Genomic DNA, 14,984 nt, shown 5'->3' on the forward strand with positions numbered 1-14,984 from the left:
GCTGCTTATCTTTGCCAACACCCACATTTTATAGATGAGGAATCTCAGCCTTGAAAGGTGATGGCAAGAGTCATATGGGGAGTCGGGGGAGAGCTGGGCCAAGAGCTCTGGACTCCAAAACAAATGTTCTTCTATGCCATCAGACCCACACAGTGTGGCCTCTGTATTATTCTTACACCCTGGTACTAGCCTCTGTATAAGAACAAGAAGATGCAAACATCTGTCCCAAAAAACCTTAACAGCAGAGTCCCATGGAAATCAAACCAAGGTGACATAGAAAAGAAACACTGAAGTGTGTTTGTAGTCAGGGTGTTTAGACACTGACTGTGGTTGACATGACTCCTTTTAGATACTTATATTTTCAAGTTGGGAGGGAAATATCTATTTTTTCAACCATGATCTTTTGACATATGGTTAAATTCTAGCTAGCATATTTACTAACATATTTCTTAAAATGAAGCAAAAATATAGGAAGCCAGTAATTACAGCATTATTTTCCTTTAAACTCTTACTTTTGATTAATCTAGAGTTATGATTACAGGAAGAGCAGAATTTCCTGAGAAATAAGCATTACTTACACCAATAATCACATTTCCAAAAATCAGCAGGCCCTGGAAGCAACGAACAGTGGAGTCGTCTTTGGCCATCTTCAGGATTTCCCACAAGCTGAAGGCACAGTTGAAAGCATTACCAAATAACTGCTACAGTTTCTGTAACATGAGTAATCCATGCCATTGCGTATTGCCTCCTTGTTCCCAAATGAACCAAACCAAAGCCATATAATCCTTTAGCAATGAAGGACATTTGATTATTGAACTTAGTAATCACATAACTTTTATAGAGAAGGAAAAGAATATAGCCTTCCAGAGCCTGGTCAGTGCCTTTCAGGAGTTCTTTTAGGCAAGGAGTGTGCAGAATGCATCCTTCTGAGTGGTAGACTGAGCCCCGCAAGGTGGAAAGCACAAAGGTGGACCTGAGGTGGTGATTGGGCAGGGCCAAAGCACACTGAGGGTCACTGGCATAGCCCTCACTGCCCTTGGCCATGACAAGTGGAAACCCAAAGGGTAAACTCATGGCCAGAGTTAGTGGTTGGTTCCCATGTGGACTGTAGGTTGCTTTTAAAAACTATCATTTTCTGAATATTTTATTATCTTCAAAGAAATAGTTGGCAAATAGAAAAGTGCCCTGAGGGGAAGTGAAAAACGGGGACTAGCATTTACTTCCTTGTACCAGGTGTGTGCCACTCTACCAGGTGCTTTGCATGCACGCATCTAATTCTCATAACTCAATTAGGTAGAAAAAGAAGAAAGGTGAGGAGGCTCCATTTTGCAGATGAGGAAACTAAGGCTTAAATTGGTCAATTAAGTTCCCTGGGGTCACACAACCAGTAAGTGGCAGAGCTAGGCTAGAGACCTTGGTGTGTGTGGACTCCAGATACTCTAGAGTCCACGCGCTTCACCACAGCCCACAATGACTCCCAGAAACTATTTATAGACTTTGGTGCCATACACAGCTGAACATGGGTCTTTCACCTCCCTGAGGGTTTTCTGGAAGGAGCACAAAGGTAAGCGTGTGGGTCAATCGCCTGGGCTTCTGCACTTGAAGCACCTTGAGAAAAGCGATCTACAGCTCTCAACATTTAATTCATCAATTCATGCATTTCTGCTGTAAATAAAAAATGTGTTAACTGGTTCAATATGCATTTTGAGGCATACGAAGATATGTAAGGGAGACTATTGTATTCTAGGATTTTTTGTGTTAGTAGGGAAACTAAGATGCATTCCCACATAATTATACTACATGTAGTGAGACTAAATATTGTGGGAGTCCTGAGGTGGGAAGACGTAAGTCTTGCAGGATGTGTATGGTTTGATACATAGAGTGGAGGTGGATATGTGTGGGAGTGAGGTGGGGGTGGGTGACATTCCAGGTAAAGAGAAAGGGAAAGTTAGGGAGTAGAGACAGAAGAGCAAGGTGCCCACAAGATAGCAAACCAGTCAATTTGGCCAAAGTCCTAGTTTTGTAGGGTAGCAGTGGGAGGCAAACCTTCCATTTGTCTCAAGCCTTGCTAATTTTAACCTCGTTGTTACACTATAAGTATTAACAACCTTCCAAGTAAGTTTAGACATCTGTAAATATTTTCCTTTATCTGTTTCCTGGGTAGCTGTGACAATTTGAGTTAAAATTTATGAGCATTTTTGGCTCAGAATTTGGCACACAGTGGGTACTCAATTCATGTTTGCTGGAGACATGGAAGAATCTGGGCCATTGGGTCTCTGTGTAGTTTCTGCTTAGAAATGCCATTCATTTCTTTCTGCTTAGAAATTTCATGCATTCTTGCCAGTTATTGTTGCGTGTTAGACTGCACAAACTCCGCCAAGGCGGAGACTTACTCATGTAGCTGGTTGAGTCACATTGTAAAAGTTCATTACTGGTATGTACAGACATTATTCCTGACCAGTTGGGTTAGTATCTAAACTAGAGACAACAGTAAATAGACTGTGAAAGGTAGGAGTTCAGATAACAGAAGCATAGAGAGGAAAGGGCAGAAATCAATAGAGGCCAAATTCAATTCAGCACCGATATCAACTTGTGCTGATTATGTACCATGTGAAAGAAGACAATTTCTTCTTTTAACTAGTTTATTTTTATTTTTATTATTTTTTTTGAGACAGAGTCTCACTCTGTAACCCAGGCTGGAATGCAGTGGCGTGATCTTGGCTCACTGCAACCTCCACCTCTCAGGTTCAAGCTATTCTCCTGCCTCAGCCTCCCTAGTAGCTGGGACTACAGGCGCCCACCACCACACCCAGCTTTTTTTTTTTTTTTTTTTTTTGTATTTTTAGTAGAGATGGGGTTTCACCATATTGGCCAGGCTGGTCTCGAGCTCCTGACCTTGTGATCTTCCTGCCTTGGCCTCCTAAAGTGCTGGGATTACAGGCGTGAGCCACTGTGCCTGACCTCAAGGAGTTTAAAGTGTGATTACAGCATGGGTTCAAAGCAAAAATGACCGTGCACATCAAGGGGACAAGGAAGGCTGTGGAGAAGGACAGAGTTAGATAGGCACTACTGAGGGGCTTTACTGGTCCTGAAAGGAACTGCAGGGGCCCTGATCAAGGGAGGTGGTCTGGGTGACTCAATTATGCCCCGTGACTTACAGACTTTTCCAGAGATGACTCTGCCATACAGAGTTTAGTCCTTACAAAGGGGAAAGAGCAAATGAATATTCTGTGGGAGAACTGCAGAAGTCAGAATTAGGGTGGAAAATGCAGATAAAAGTGGGAGAAAAGAAGGAAGACAGGTAGAAACTTGCTCTGAGCAAAAAGAAAAGCATAAATTGAAGAAACCTAGGCAAGGACATGACAGAAAATGCCAGGGAGGCAGCCCAGCTGTGGGTTGGGTTTTGGAAGGTGGGGATATATCGGTGGGCAAGATATTCTGAATTTGCTGGCCACTAAAATGTTCTCCTTTTTCACTATGCGTTCTCTTCTTCTCCCTTAGACCTTTGGTATTAATGGCACATGATAATTTAGCTACTCTTATCTTCCAAGATAAGGAAATAGTGATGAAAACTGCCATTTATTGGGTACTTACAATGCTCTTGGCACTATGTTAGGCATTTGATATTCATCTTCTCAACAGACCTGAGAGATGGATATTTCAGGTCTGCATTTCCTATTGCTGCCAAAACAAATTACCATGAACTTCGTGGCTTAAAACAACAGAAATGTATCTTACAATTCTGGAGGGCAGAGGTCTAAAATGAGTCTTACCAGGCTAAAATCAGGGCTGTGTTTCTTCCGAAGGATCTAGGGGGAGAATCTGTTGTCTTGTCATTGTTTGTATAAAGAAAAGGGGTGGGGCGCGGTGGCTCACGCCTGTAATCCCAGCCTTTTGGGAGGCTGAGGTGGGCAGATCACCTGAGGTCAGGAGTTCAAGACCAGCCTGGCCAACATGGCAAAACCCTGTCTTTACTAAAAATACAAAAATTAGCCGGGCATGGTGGCAGATGCCTGTAATCCCAACTACTCGGGAGGCTGAGGCAGAAGAATCGCTTGAACCCGGGAGGTGGAAATTGTGGTGAGCCGTGACTGGGCCACTGCACTGGGCAATAGAGCAAAACTCCGTCTCCACACACAAAAAAGGAAGCTTGGAGAGATTAATTTGCCCAAGGCCACATTGCTAAAAAGTGCAAAAGCTGAGACTGAATGAGACTGAAACACAGGTCTGCCTGGCCCCAGATCATTTGCTAAACACTCTACAGTTTATCAAGTCCTGCTACATAGCAAATGCTTTCAGTGGAAATAGAAACACCTGGAGCGGAGAGAACAGATACATTTCCCTGCTCAGGAGACTCTACCTTTGCAAAGGTCAGAAACACTAGGCCTTTCTTCACTCACATCTCCAGCTTCTTGTCTCTTTAACCCCTTGATATGATGCTCATATTTGCATACTTCCCCCAAACTCGGTGCTCCCCCCATATGCTTTTCCAGAAAACCTGTCTAGATGTATCAAAAATCTACAGCTCATCCACCTGCCCCCAAGACCAGAATTCTAAGAAGTAAAAGGTGCAATGTACAAGTCAATGAGAGGTTAGCATTTCATAGCTTCTACTTGGCCACTCGTATTTTAGACTAGGTTGGTGTCTAGAGGACCTAACACATTTGCTGCATCCCCCAAATGGCCACAAATGTCAAGAGGGAGCCAAGTGTAGGCTTCCAGTGGCTCATAGCATAGTCTAATGTCTGCAGTATAATGGTGACCACACTGGACTTGGCATCAGAATGCCAGAGTTCAAGTCCCAGCTTTGTGTTGTCATTATCATTACTGTGTAAAGTTGGACAATTATTTTCCTTCGTGTCTAATTCCTGATTTACAAAATTAGTAGACTACAACTTGTTAGATGGGGTTGCTGTGATCACTAAATGAGATAAAAGATACAAAGGTAATAGGTAAGCACTAAGATTGTTTACACACATAAGAAACTATTAATTATAATCAGAGGATATTTAGGAAGGGAGGGTATTGGGTTATGATTTTGTTTTCTGCATCAGTGACCCCAGGGGGATAAAAGGGAGGTTTTAACAGTGACTGGTCACAGGCCAAGGGCTCTTAGATTGAGGAGAAGCAGCCTTCCTTCCACCTTCTCTCTGTTCACTGCACAGGGGCTGCTCTGCTTGAGGGATTGGGAGGCCTTACACAAAGATACCCATTTGTACTTCTTATGATTTTCATAGATGAATTCATGAGAGAAAAGGAAAAACACTTCCTAGTTGTGCTTGGGGTGAGGCCAGAGTCAGGTACCAAGCTGCACATCCACATGGGAGGGGCCCGCCTTGCATGCCATTAGCATTCCTGAACAGTTAACACTCGCCATTGGGCCTCATCCCTCTGGCTTTGGCCAGCTCTGAGGCCTCTGCCCCAGAGTGCGAGGTGATACAGAGATGGCCCCTGAGGTTGTCCTTGTCCTGGGACCACTTTCTCCCTAACACAGACATTACTCAGAGAGGATTCCGCTCTGCTGCCCTTTTGCATTCTTTCCTCCCATTGCCAACCTGTGGAGGGCATCCTTCACTTTATTGCAAGAGTCTCCAAAGTAGGAGGAGGCATTTGGGACCCTGTTTTATTTGTCTTTCTAGGTCCAAAGTGGCATAGTACCTGACGTATAGTAGGTACACTCAATTATTTTGCGAAATAAAAGGATAAAGTAAATAAATAAATGTTTATTTGAATAAATGAGTGTACAGATTAATAATTTGCCTAGAGCTTTGTTGAAGAGCAAGTTAGAGAATATGGTGAAGTGAAATGAATGTGGGCTTTGGATAGACCTAGGTTTGAATCTTAGCTCTACCACTTACTAGTTTTGTGGCCCCAAGAAATTACTTAGTCTCTCGAGCTTTATCTTCAAATGAGTATGGTAATACTTAACTTCAAGGGTTACTACGAAAATTAAATGAGAATATGTGTTAAGTTTTAATACAATATTAGTTACCCAATACTCATTTTGCTTATTTTTGTCTTATAAAGGAGACAGACTAGAGCTAAAAGCCCAGTGGTTGGTGAAGGTACCTAAAACCAGTGATTTATTGTTATTATCTTTTTGATACAGAGAAACATTTTCAAAGGAAATAGGGAAATATGATTTCACTAGGGAACTCTAATATATGAAACTAGATCAGAATGATACTTCTCTGGCTGAAACAAGAGTAGGAATCCTGGGCTCACAGAGCATCTTCTCACCAGCTTTAAACCTCCTAAACACATAGCTAGCCCCAGGGCAATTGAAAACTGCTATTCTAGAACTGAAAGAAAAGAAAGAAATAGGCAAATTACTGAGCTCGGAAAGCAGTTACCCAAGAAGTAAGAGGACACTCAAGAGTGAAGTTGAAAAACTCTGGTCACAACGTGTAAGCTGACCTTAGTCAGTGTCAAAGACTGTGTCAAAGTCTGTGTCAAAGACTCCCCCTGCCCCCCATTCAATGGAAGACGTCTAGAAAAGTCCTGGAAAACTGAGGAAAGTGAGTTTACTTTTATAGTACGTTAGCTGGATGGATCTTTAGGAAGAGCTGCTTTCCTGGCATGCTTAGAGGAAAGGTGACATAATTTCTACAAAAGGAAAAGATGAGGCCTGGCTGATGTTTAGGGTTCTTTGAAGACTAATAAATGCCTGTGCAAAGGGGTAGAGTAATGCACTTTTTTTTTAGGTTAAAAAAGAAAAGCTTTGATGCAGTTCCACACTAATGGATATTAAAACAAAAAAGAAGACATTAAGAATTTGTTGACCTTTCCCGAGAGGATAGGCACGGAGGAAGAACAAAAGGGAAGGACAAATGGTGACTTCTCTACACACAGAATATAAACTGTGGTGTTCTGTAGGTCCTGGTAGTACTTTTGCCTTTGTTAATAACTTCTTGAGTTTTGTCTCTGCCTGCGTGATAAAGAAGTATTGTAATGAACACCTTGTGCTGGTTGATTTTGTGTATCAACTTGGCTGGGATATGGTGTTCAGTTGTTTGGTTAGATATCAGTCTAGATATTGCTGTGAAGATATTTTTTAGATGTGATTAACATTTAAATCAGTAGACTTTGAGTAAAGCAGATTACCTTCCATAACGTGGCTGGCCTCCTCTAATCAACTGAAAACCTTAAGAGCAAAGACTGATGTTTCCTGAATAAGCAGCATTTCTGCCCTAAGAAGACTGTAACGTAGAAACTCTGTCTGGGTTTTCAGTATGCAGATTTTAGCTTTAAGACTGCAACATCAGGCCAGGCACGGTGGCTCACGCCTGTAATCCTAGCACCTTGGGAGGCTGAGGCAGGCAGATCACCTGAGGTTGGTAGTTTGAAACTAGCCTGACCAACACAGAGAAACCCCATCTCTACTAAAAATACAAAATTAGCTGGGCGTGGTGGCGCACACCTGTAATCCCAGCTACTCAGGAGGCTGAGGCAGGAGAATCGCTTGAACAGGGGAGGCAGAGGTTGCAGTGAGCCAAGATTGTGCCATTGCACTCCAGCCTGGGCAACAAGAGCAAAACTCCATCTCAAAAAAAAAAAAAAATAATAATAATAATAAAATGCTGGGCGTGGTGGCTCACACCTGTAATCCCACCACTTTGGGAGGCCAACGCGGGCGGATCATGAGGTCGGGAGATCCAGACCATCCTGGCTAACATGGTGAAACCCCGACTCTACTAAAAATACAAAAAATTAGCCAACCGTGGTGGCAGGTGCCTGTAGTCCCAGCTACTTGGGAGGTTGAGGAAGGAGAATGGGGTGAACCTGGGAGGCGGAGTTTGCAGTGAGCCGAGATTGCACCACTGCACACCAGCCTGGGTGAACAGAGCGAGACTCTGTCTCAAAAAAAAAGACTGCAACATCAACTCTTCCCCAAATTTTCCGGTTGCCCACCTGCTGTATAGATTTTGGACTTGTCAGCCCCCACAATCACATCACATAGGTTAATTCCTTAGAATTAATCTCTCTCTCTCTCATTCTCTCTCTGTCTCTCTCTCAACCTCTCAACAGGGTCTTGGTGTGTCACCCAGGAGTGCAGGGGCACAATCATATCTCACTGCAGCCTTGACTTCCTAGGCTCAAGTGATCCTCCGGCTTTAGCCTCTCAAGTAGCTGGGACCACAGGTGCATGCACAATGTCTGGCTAATTTTTAAATTTTTTGTAGAGAAGGGGTTTTACCATATTGCCCAGGCTGGTCTTGAACTCCTGTCCTCAAAGTGTGGAACTGCCTTCCAAAGTGTGGGGATTATAGGTGTGAGCCACCATATGTTGCCTCTCTCTTTATGTATCTCCTTTTGGTTCTACCTCTGTAAGAACCCTGAGTAACACACCATCCCAATTGGGATTGATGTATATTTTTGATAGAAGCACATATGATCATTTTCTGATGTCTCCTGATACCATTTTACCAATTCCCACTGCCAGCCCCTAACTTCTGGATCAGATGAATTAAACATTTTCTGTTTCCATTCCATACAGAGCTTCCATGGTGAACTTTCTCAAGCAGAGGTTCTCAAATGATCCTCCAAAGCACAGATGTTCCATTTACCGGAACAACATGTTTTGATGCCAATATTGAATGATTCCAGTCATTTCCTAATTTGAGGAAGAATTACTATCAAAATTTGTCATTTTAAACATTTTCCTCTTATACATTTTTCTTAAATTGTGGATGCTACTACCACCTGTCTATGCTAGAATCTAGTTTTTGGTATGAATTTAGGCCAAAATGATCTACTTACTTATTTTAAATTTAGTAGACCAAAAGGTTCTGGTATTCCACAAAGATAAACATGGCTTCCAAGTGCCAGCCAGTTAGCCAATCTTGAGATCCATTGTCCTAAAACACAGCTCTGAATTTATATCTCCCCCGCTGCTTAAAACCCTTCAAAGGTTCCCTGTAGCCTAAATTTAAAGGAGAGCCCTAGGTCATTCCCTCTACACTCATGAGCCCAGCACCAGCTCCTTCTTACTTCCTATTGCCAGGTGCATCACTTGTCCACCCACTCTCTGTTGCTGACCAGTTTCTTTGAATCCAGATTTGCTCCTGTTCCATTGTGAAAGACCAGTCTATAGTATTTGGCCAGAGTCAACTATTTTATTCTCCATTCAGCCAGTGGAAGAGGGGTTGGACCACCTAAGAGATAAAGTACAAACTCCTCAGCCTGTATTCAAGGCAGTACTCATCCAGGTTCCAAATGGCCTGCCTGCCATTTTTCACTGCCCACCCCCCTTGGTCATGCCACCATGCTATGCTTAGGGTGTCCCTGTCTTTGGAATCCCGTTTCCCATTTCTGCTTATCGAACTCTTTACTATCTTCTGAAGCCCAACTGAAAAACCTCTTCTCTCCTCAACTTCCCAGAATTATCCTTCCTTCCCTATATCCCTCTCTCTGCCTTTAGCAACTAGCTCTCCAAGGAAGCTCAAACCATTGTGGATATGTGTTTATGGCTTTTCTTCCATACTAGCCTCTGTCACAGCAATATAGTCTGGTATGTTGTTACGTCTTTTCTTCACCTAAGTTTGTTTAATAAGATATTCTGAACCCACAAAAAATGGATTGCTATCAAAAAACCAATTTGACAAAGAATTGCATTAAAAAGCAAAATTAAAAACTTTTAAATTAATTGATGGGTGTCACACTTAGAATTCAATGACTACACTTTTGGAAGTTTTTGTTTGTCTTAGAAGATATGTAATTTGAGAGAAATTAAAGTGTCATTTATCCTAGGAGAGTTATTGGCCAGGTGCCTGTTCATAGCATGATACATCAGTTCCGGCTGCAAACTTGGAGGCTTTGTACAGGTGAGGAGTTTAAGGCTCACAGAGAGGAAGCGACTTGTTCACGATTATGCCGTGTTATTAAAAGAGTTAAGATTCAAGTCCAGGTTTCATAACTCTTAACCCAGCCTTCTACTGGGTTTGTCACTAATCGTTATTCCTTTTAAGGTAGGGAGATCCACTTCCCTTTTTTGTCTCTTTAAATTAAGAGAAACTCTTGGCCTCCCACCCGTGAGCCTACCCATGAGACTCACTACAAGGTAAGCCAGAAAGGGAGCCACATAAACAAAGCTGGCAGGGAGAAAGCCTTCTATCCTCTTCCTTCATTCAAAGGCTTCCTCACCATTTACCCTAACTTCTGAATGCCACAACTTGAGACTCACTCCTTCATTCCTGATTAAAATACAAGCTCATATAAAAGAGGTATATTGAGTTTCATGAGCCATCCATATCAATGCCTCATTTATCAGCTCCCTTCTCTTATTTAATTTTCAAAGGGTGAGGGAAGACACCATGAGAAGGAAAGAGACCCAAGGACAGGGTAGAGCCTAAAAAGACAAACCTTGTAACTTATGATTTGGGGGTTTGGGTCTGTCCCTGTGGCTAGACTGACTTCTAATGATATGATGTGTCCTCCTTCCTGCCTTCTTTTTTAGCCCACAGTTTGTAGAAGCTGTTTTAAATATGTGGTCTTCTGAACCGTCCCCACATTATTCTAAAACAATGCCTCCCTCACATATATTGGATTACTTATCTGGCAGGGGTGGGAAGGAAACCAATGGGATGAGATAAATTTAACAAGTGGAAAGTGGTGGAAGGCAGACGGCAGAGCAGCAACTGCCCATGTTAGAGATGGAACGCCCCAGACTGAAAGTACGCAACTCACCTAGAAATATTTTCCATGTAAAGGAATAGCCCCTATGCACCCCGCCCGGTGGGAAAACTGCCCTGTGGCCTGGTACATGATGATTTACTCAAATTGCTCAACACCCTGGGAGTTCCTTTGCTTTAAAGAGTGCAGATTTTTTAAAAGCTAGAATTGTATTTCCTGTTTTTTCTTTCTTGTGCTTTCATTCAGTTTGTTTTCTTATAAAAATTAATCATACCCATAGTGTTGATGTTTCCAGACACATTGAAAAGGTCTAAAAACAATTGCTCACTAAACAAACCAATTTGCAAAGCAGAAGAAAAAGAAGTGTGACTCGCTCAGTAAGCATGAGATCATTTTTCAAGTTCATTACCTCTTTTCCTCACCCAAGTTTGTTGCACCAGAGAACACACAAACCACACCTCAAACTCTAGTTCATGCTAGAGAAATTTGAATTAACAAAGGAGAAAAAAAGAAAAGGAAAAATAGGAGAGGAAGAAATGAAGAAACACAATATGCTATTGCCTTAGCCCTGACCCTGAAACTCAGGACAAGAACAGGCACTTGCGTGGCTCAGAGTAAAGATGGGTGTGGAGACTGTAGGTCACAACAATTGCTGGTCTCCTTCAACTTAAGGTAGGATAAGTCCCTGGAAATAACAAAAAGAGGAGCGTTCTCCCAGGGCCGTCACCCACAGCTCACAGTGCCCATAAGTTTTTCTTGCTTTAAAGCTCAAAACCTGTGTTCACCAATATAGTAGTTAGTAGTTGCGTGCGGTTATTTAAAGTCAAATGAATTCAAATAAAAGTAAAAACCAGTTCCTCAGTTGCTCCAACCACATCTCAAGCACTCCCTAGATACGTGTGGTTAGTGTCTATTGCCTAGAACATTTCCCTCATCACAGAAAGTTTTACTGGACAGCACTGCTCTTGATTCCTGGTGCTCCCAGTATGATGGGAGTCATCCATCCATTGGAAATCAGGGACTAGCTGTAAGCAATGGCTCAGGAGCACTCAGCTGCATGAAGGCCTCAGGTGTGGGCATTGCCAGAGGGATGCCCAGCTCCAGGAAAGGAGTACCATGGAGAATCCTTGGGGCGGGGGGACGAGGCGGGGAGGGCGGTGTGTGATGACGGTGCCCCCTCACCAATGTGGTCTCTGTCCCAGTTGGCAAATGGTGGCCCATCAAGTTTGTGGGCAGCCTGCATGGCTATCAGGCCCAAATTCCAGAGCATATTTAAAGGCTGACTGGTGTTTTCTATGGTTAAGAATGTAAGCAGGAGAAGTCAAAAAGAAGTTCTGAGTTTTGGCCGGGCGCTGTGGCTCACGCCTGTAATCCCAGCACTTTGGGAGGCTGAGGCAGGTGGATCACGAGGTCAGGAGATCCAGACCATCCTGGCTAACACAGTGAAACCCTGTCTCTACTAAAAAATGCAAAAAATTAGCCGGGTGTGGTGGCAGGCACCTGTAGTCCCAGCTACTTGGGAGGCTGAGGCAGGAGAATGGTGTGAACCCATGAGGCAGAGCTGGTAGTGAGCTGAGATCGCACCACTGCTCTCCAGCCTGGGAGTCAGAGTGACTCCGTCTCAAAAAAAAAAAAAAAGCAGTTCTGAGTTTCTTTTTTTTTCTCCTTGATTAAATGATGTCTAAGGTCCCCTTTGAATGTAAAAGTCTATGATTCTTCCCAGCAGTTAAAAAAAAAAATTGGTGAGTTGATTTTAAAGACTATTTTATAGGAGAAAGCAAAACAATCTGTTGGAGCGAAGGCAAAGTAAGAAATTTTTCTCCTCACTGAGAAGGTAAATAAAAAGAAAATCCACTTCTTCACAGAGTCTGAAAACTATGTAACCTAAATTTTATTTATACTCAAAGTATATATATATCTATAAAACCTAGCAAGTTATTTCCTGTTGTGCTTAGCAACTCAGGCAAGAAATAGTCAAGAAACATTGTCTTTCATTAAAAGAAGACAATCAAGTTGACAAAACTTCTTTAAAAATTTATTTCTATTTTTTTAGAGATAGGATCTCACTATGTTGCCCAGCCTGGACTAGAACTCCTCATCCCATGGCCTCAGCTTCCTGAATAGCTGGAACTGGAGGCATGTGCCACTGCAACTGGCTACAAATTCTTAAATGGTTTAAAAATCTTTTTTTTTTTTTTTTTTGAGACGGAGTCTCGCTCTGTCACCCAAGCTGGAGTGCACTGGCCAGATCTCAGCTCACTGCAAGCTCCGCCTCCCGGGTTCCCGCCATTCTCCTGCCTCAGCCTCCCGAGTAGCTGGGACTACAGGCGCCCGCCACCTCGCCCGGCTAGTTTTTTTTTGTATTTTTTAGTAGAGACGGGGTTTCACCGTGTTAGCTAGGATGGTCTCGATCTCCTGACCTTGTGATCCGCCCGCCTCGGCCTCCCAAAGTGCTGGGATTACAGGCTTGAGCCACCGCACCCGGCCTAAAAATCTTTAAAACTAGTTAGAAGTGGAGTTTTAGGTTTATAAACAAATGCAAACATAAAATAATACTAGCATTATTTGAAACTTAAATTTGTGTTTTGTATGAAAATGTCATTAGATCAAAAAATATCTTTATGTCCTGCAGATCCTTGTGGAACAGAGAATTGGTAAGGAGTAAAAACAAATTATGTAAAAATAACATTGCATAGATAAAGCTACTTTGTTGACTTACTTCAACTGACACATTTAATAAGCAGAAGTGTCTGCAGAGAATAACTGGGAGTAAATTGCCTCACACATTTCATTACAAGTTGGCAGGACCAAATGATTTCTGACAAGAAGACCAAGAAACTTTCTCTCTGCTAGCCTGAACAGATTATTAAGAAATGACACAAGCTATTTCGTTAAATTTTCTACTGCTTTTCTGACTCCACAAGGAAATTGGGGGTCTACAAAGGTGTCTGTCTATGTGCGATTTAATCAGGAGATACAGGGTTTCACAGGTGCTTGGATTTTCTTGTTCTTTCTTTGGGGATATTTCAGGTTAAAAGCAGGATGGCTGCTTAATATCTCCAGAACTTTAATGAGAACAAGACTTATATCAAAGGTTTTAAGAAAGCAATTTGAACGGTTCAAAGTAAAAGAGAACAAGACAGTCACAATACCCTAAATTACAAAGAAAAAAATGACAGACTTTATGAATCAGGTATCTAACTTCTTCCCCTTTCGCTCCCAGACCACTAGCTTCCCTCCCAGGAGTGCAACCCAACCCTTGAGCCCGGGGGATTCCCCGTAGAGGGAAAGCAGTCTACTCACAGCGACTCCTCTTTCTGCACACAGGGTGCCGCCCGCTCGCAGTCTGCACCAGCCCCTGGTGCTTCTCTACCCTCCTGCAATTCTTTGAACCTCCAGGACCAGGGAAAGGTGGTCTGTGATTGGCAAGAGGCACCTCACATGGGCTGAGCTTGCCGCTGCCTGCCCTGCCTTGCTGAGACGGGGGAGTAACCGGAGGCTGTCAGTAGATGTCTGCTGCTTTGGAATGTGTGACTCTGACAGATGGCAGCACCTTGACAGCCACACTCATTGCTTTCCTGGATCCCTCCTAGGTCTGGACTTTACTGGAATACAAACTCAGGGCTTTTATTTTGATTTGATTCTATTAGTGTAATTTGATCCTTACTCCTGCTTTTGTGTGTTGAAGGCTTGTTAGTCCTGACCGCTGACAGAGATACTGATACGTGCTTACCTGTGCAGGGCCATGTCCAGTTTTAGTGTCTATAACCCTTGCATATGCCAAATTCATGGAGACAGTCATTGCCCAAGTAATGCTCATACTGTAGGTAGACCAAAGACCGATAAGGAGCAAGAGATGTGGAAAGAAACAGATTGTGAAAAATTCAGGCAAAGAGAGAGGGCTCAAGTGATTATCTGATGTCCAATTCTTGCCTCCCCTCTTCTTTCCTCCCTTTCCTTTCCCTTCTCTTCCCTTCCTTTCTTTTTTCCTTCTTCCCTGACTTCTGGAGCCATCATGTGTTATACATGGGCACCCAGAGCATTATTTTAATGGCTGCATAACCTATCATAGTATACATGCACCATAGCTTGTTTAACCTGAGTTAGGAGTTGGTAACAGCAGTAATGTTAGAATTTACTGAGTGCTTTAATCAATAGACTTGGGAGTTCCTCCAGGGTCAGCATCATCTCTGTCTCAGGTTAGATTGTTCAGGAGCAGACTTTGAGACAAAATTTAGTGTTCAATATATTTATTAGGGAGTGTCCTGAGATTAAAACCCATGGCAGGGTCAGGGAAGAAACAGGATTGGGCAGAGAAAGAAGTTGAGCTGCAATATAGGTGGGACAGTCTG

The 14,984-nt window shown here is 42.9% G+C and overlaps 1 protein-coding gene across 1 annotated transcript in view; it reads right to left on the reverse strand.

Moving 5' to 3' along the window:
- UPK1B (uroplakin 1B) overlaps nucleotides 1-14,131 on the reverse strand; it is a 33,030-nt gene extending 18,899 nt beyond the window's left edge. The window contains exons 1-2 of the mRNA XM_033211163.1: nucleotides 13,936-14,131; nucleotides 579-666 (exon numbers count right to left, since the gene is read on the reverse strand). Coding sequence (XP_033067054.1) covers nucleotides 579-647 — 69 coding nt within the window. The 5' untranslated portion in view covers nucleotides 648-666; nucleotides 13,936-14,131. The remainder of the gene's footprint in view (nucleotides 1-578; nucleotides 667-13,935) is intronic.
- Between the last annotated feature and the right edge of the window lie 853 nt (nucleotides 14,132-14,984).

Source organism: Trachypithecus francoisi, unplaced genomic scaffold (genome assembly GCF_009764315.1).
Source record: "Trachypithecus francoisi isolate TF-2019V2 unplaced genomic scaffold, Tfra_2.0 Lachesis_group0, whole genome shotgun sequence".
Lineage (NCBI taxonomy): Eukaryota > Metazoa > Chordata > Mammalia > Primates > Cercopithecidae > Trachypithecus > Trachypithecus francoisi.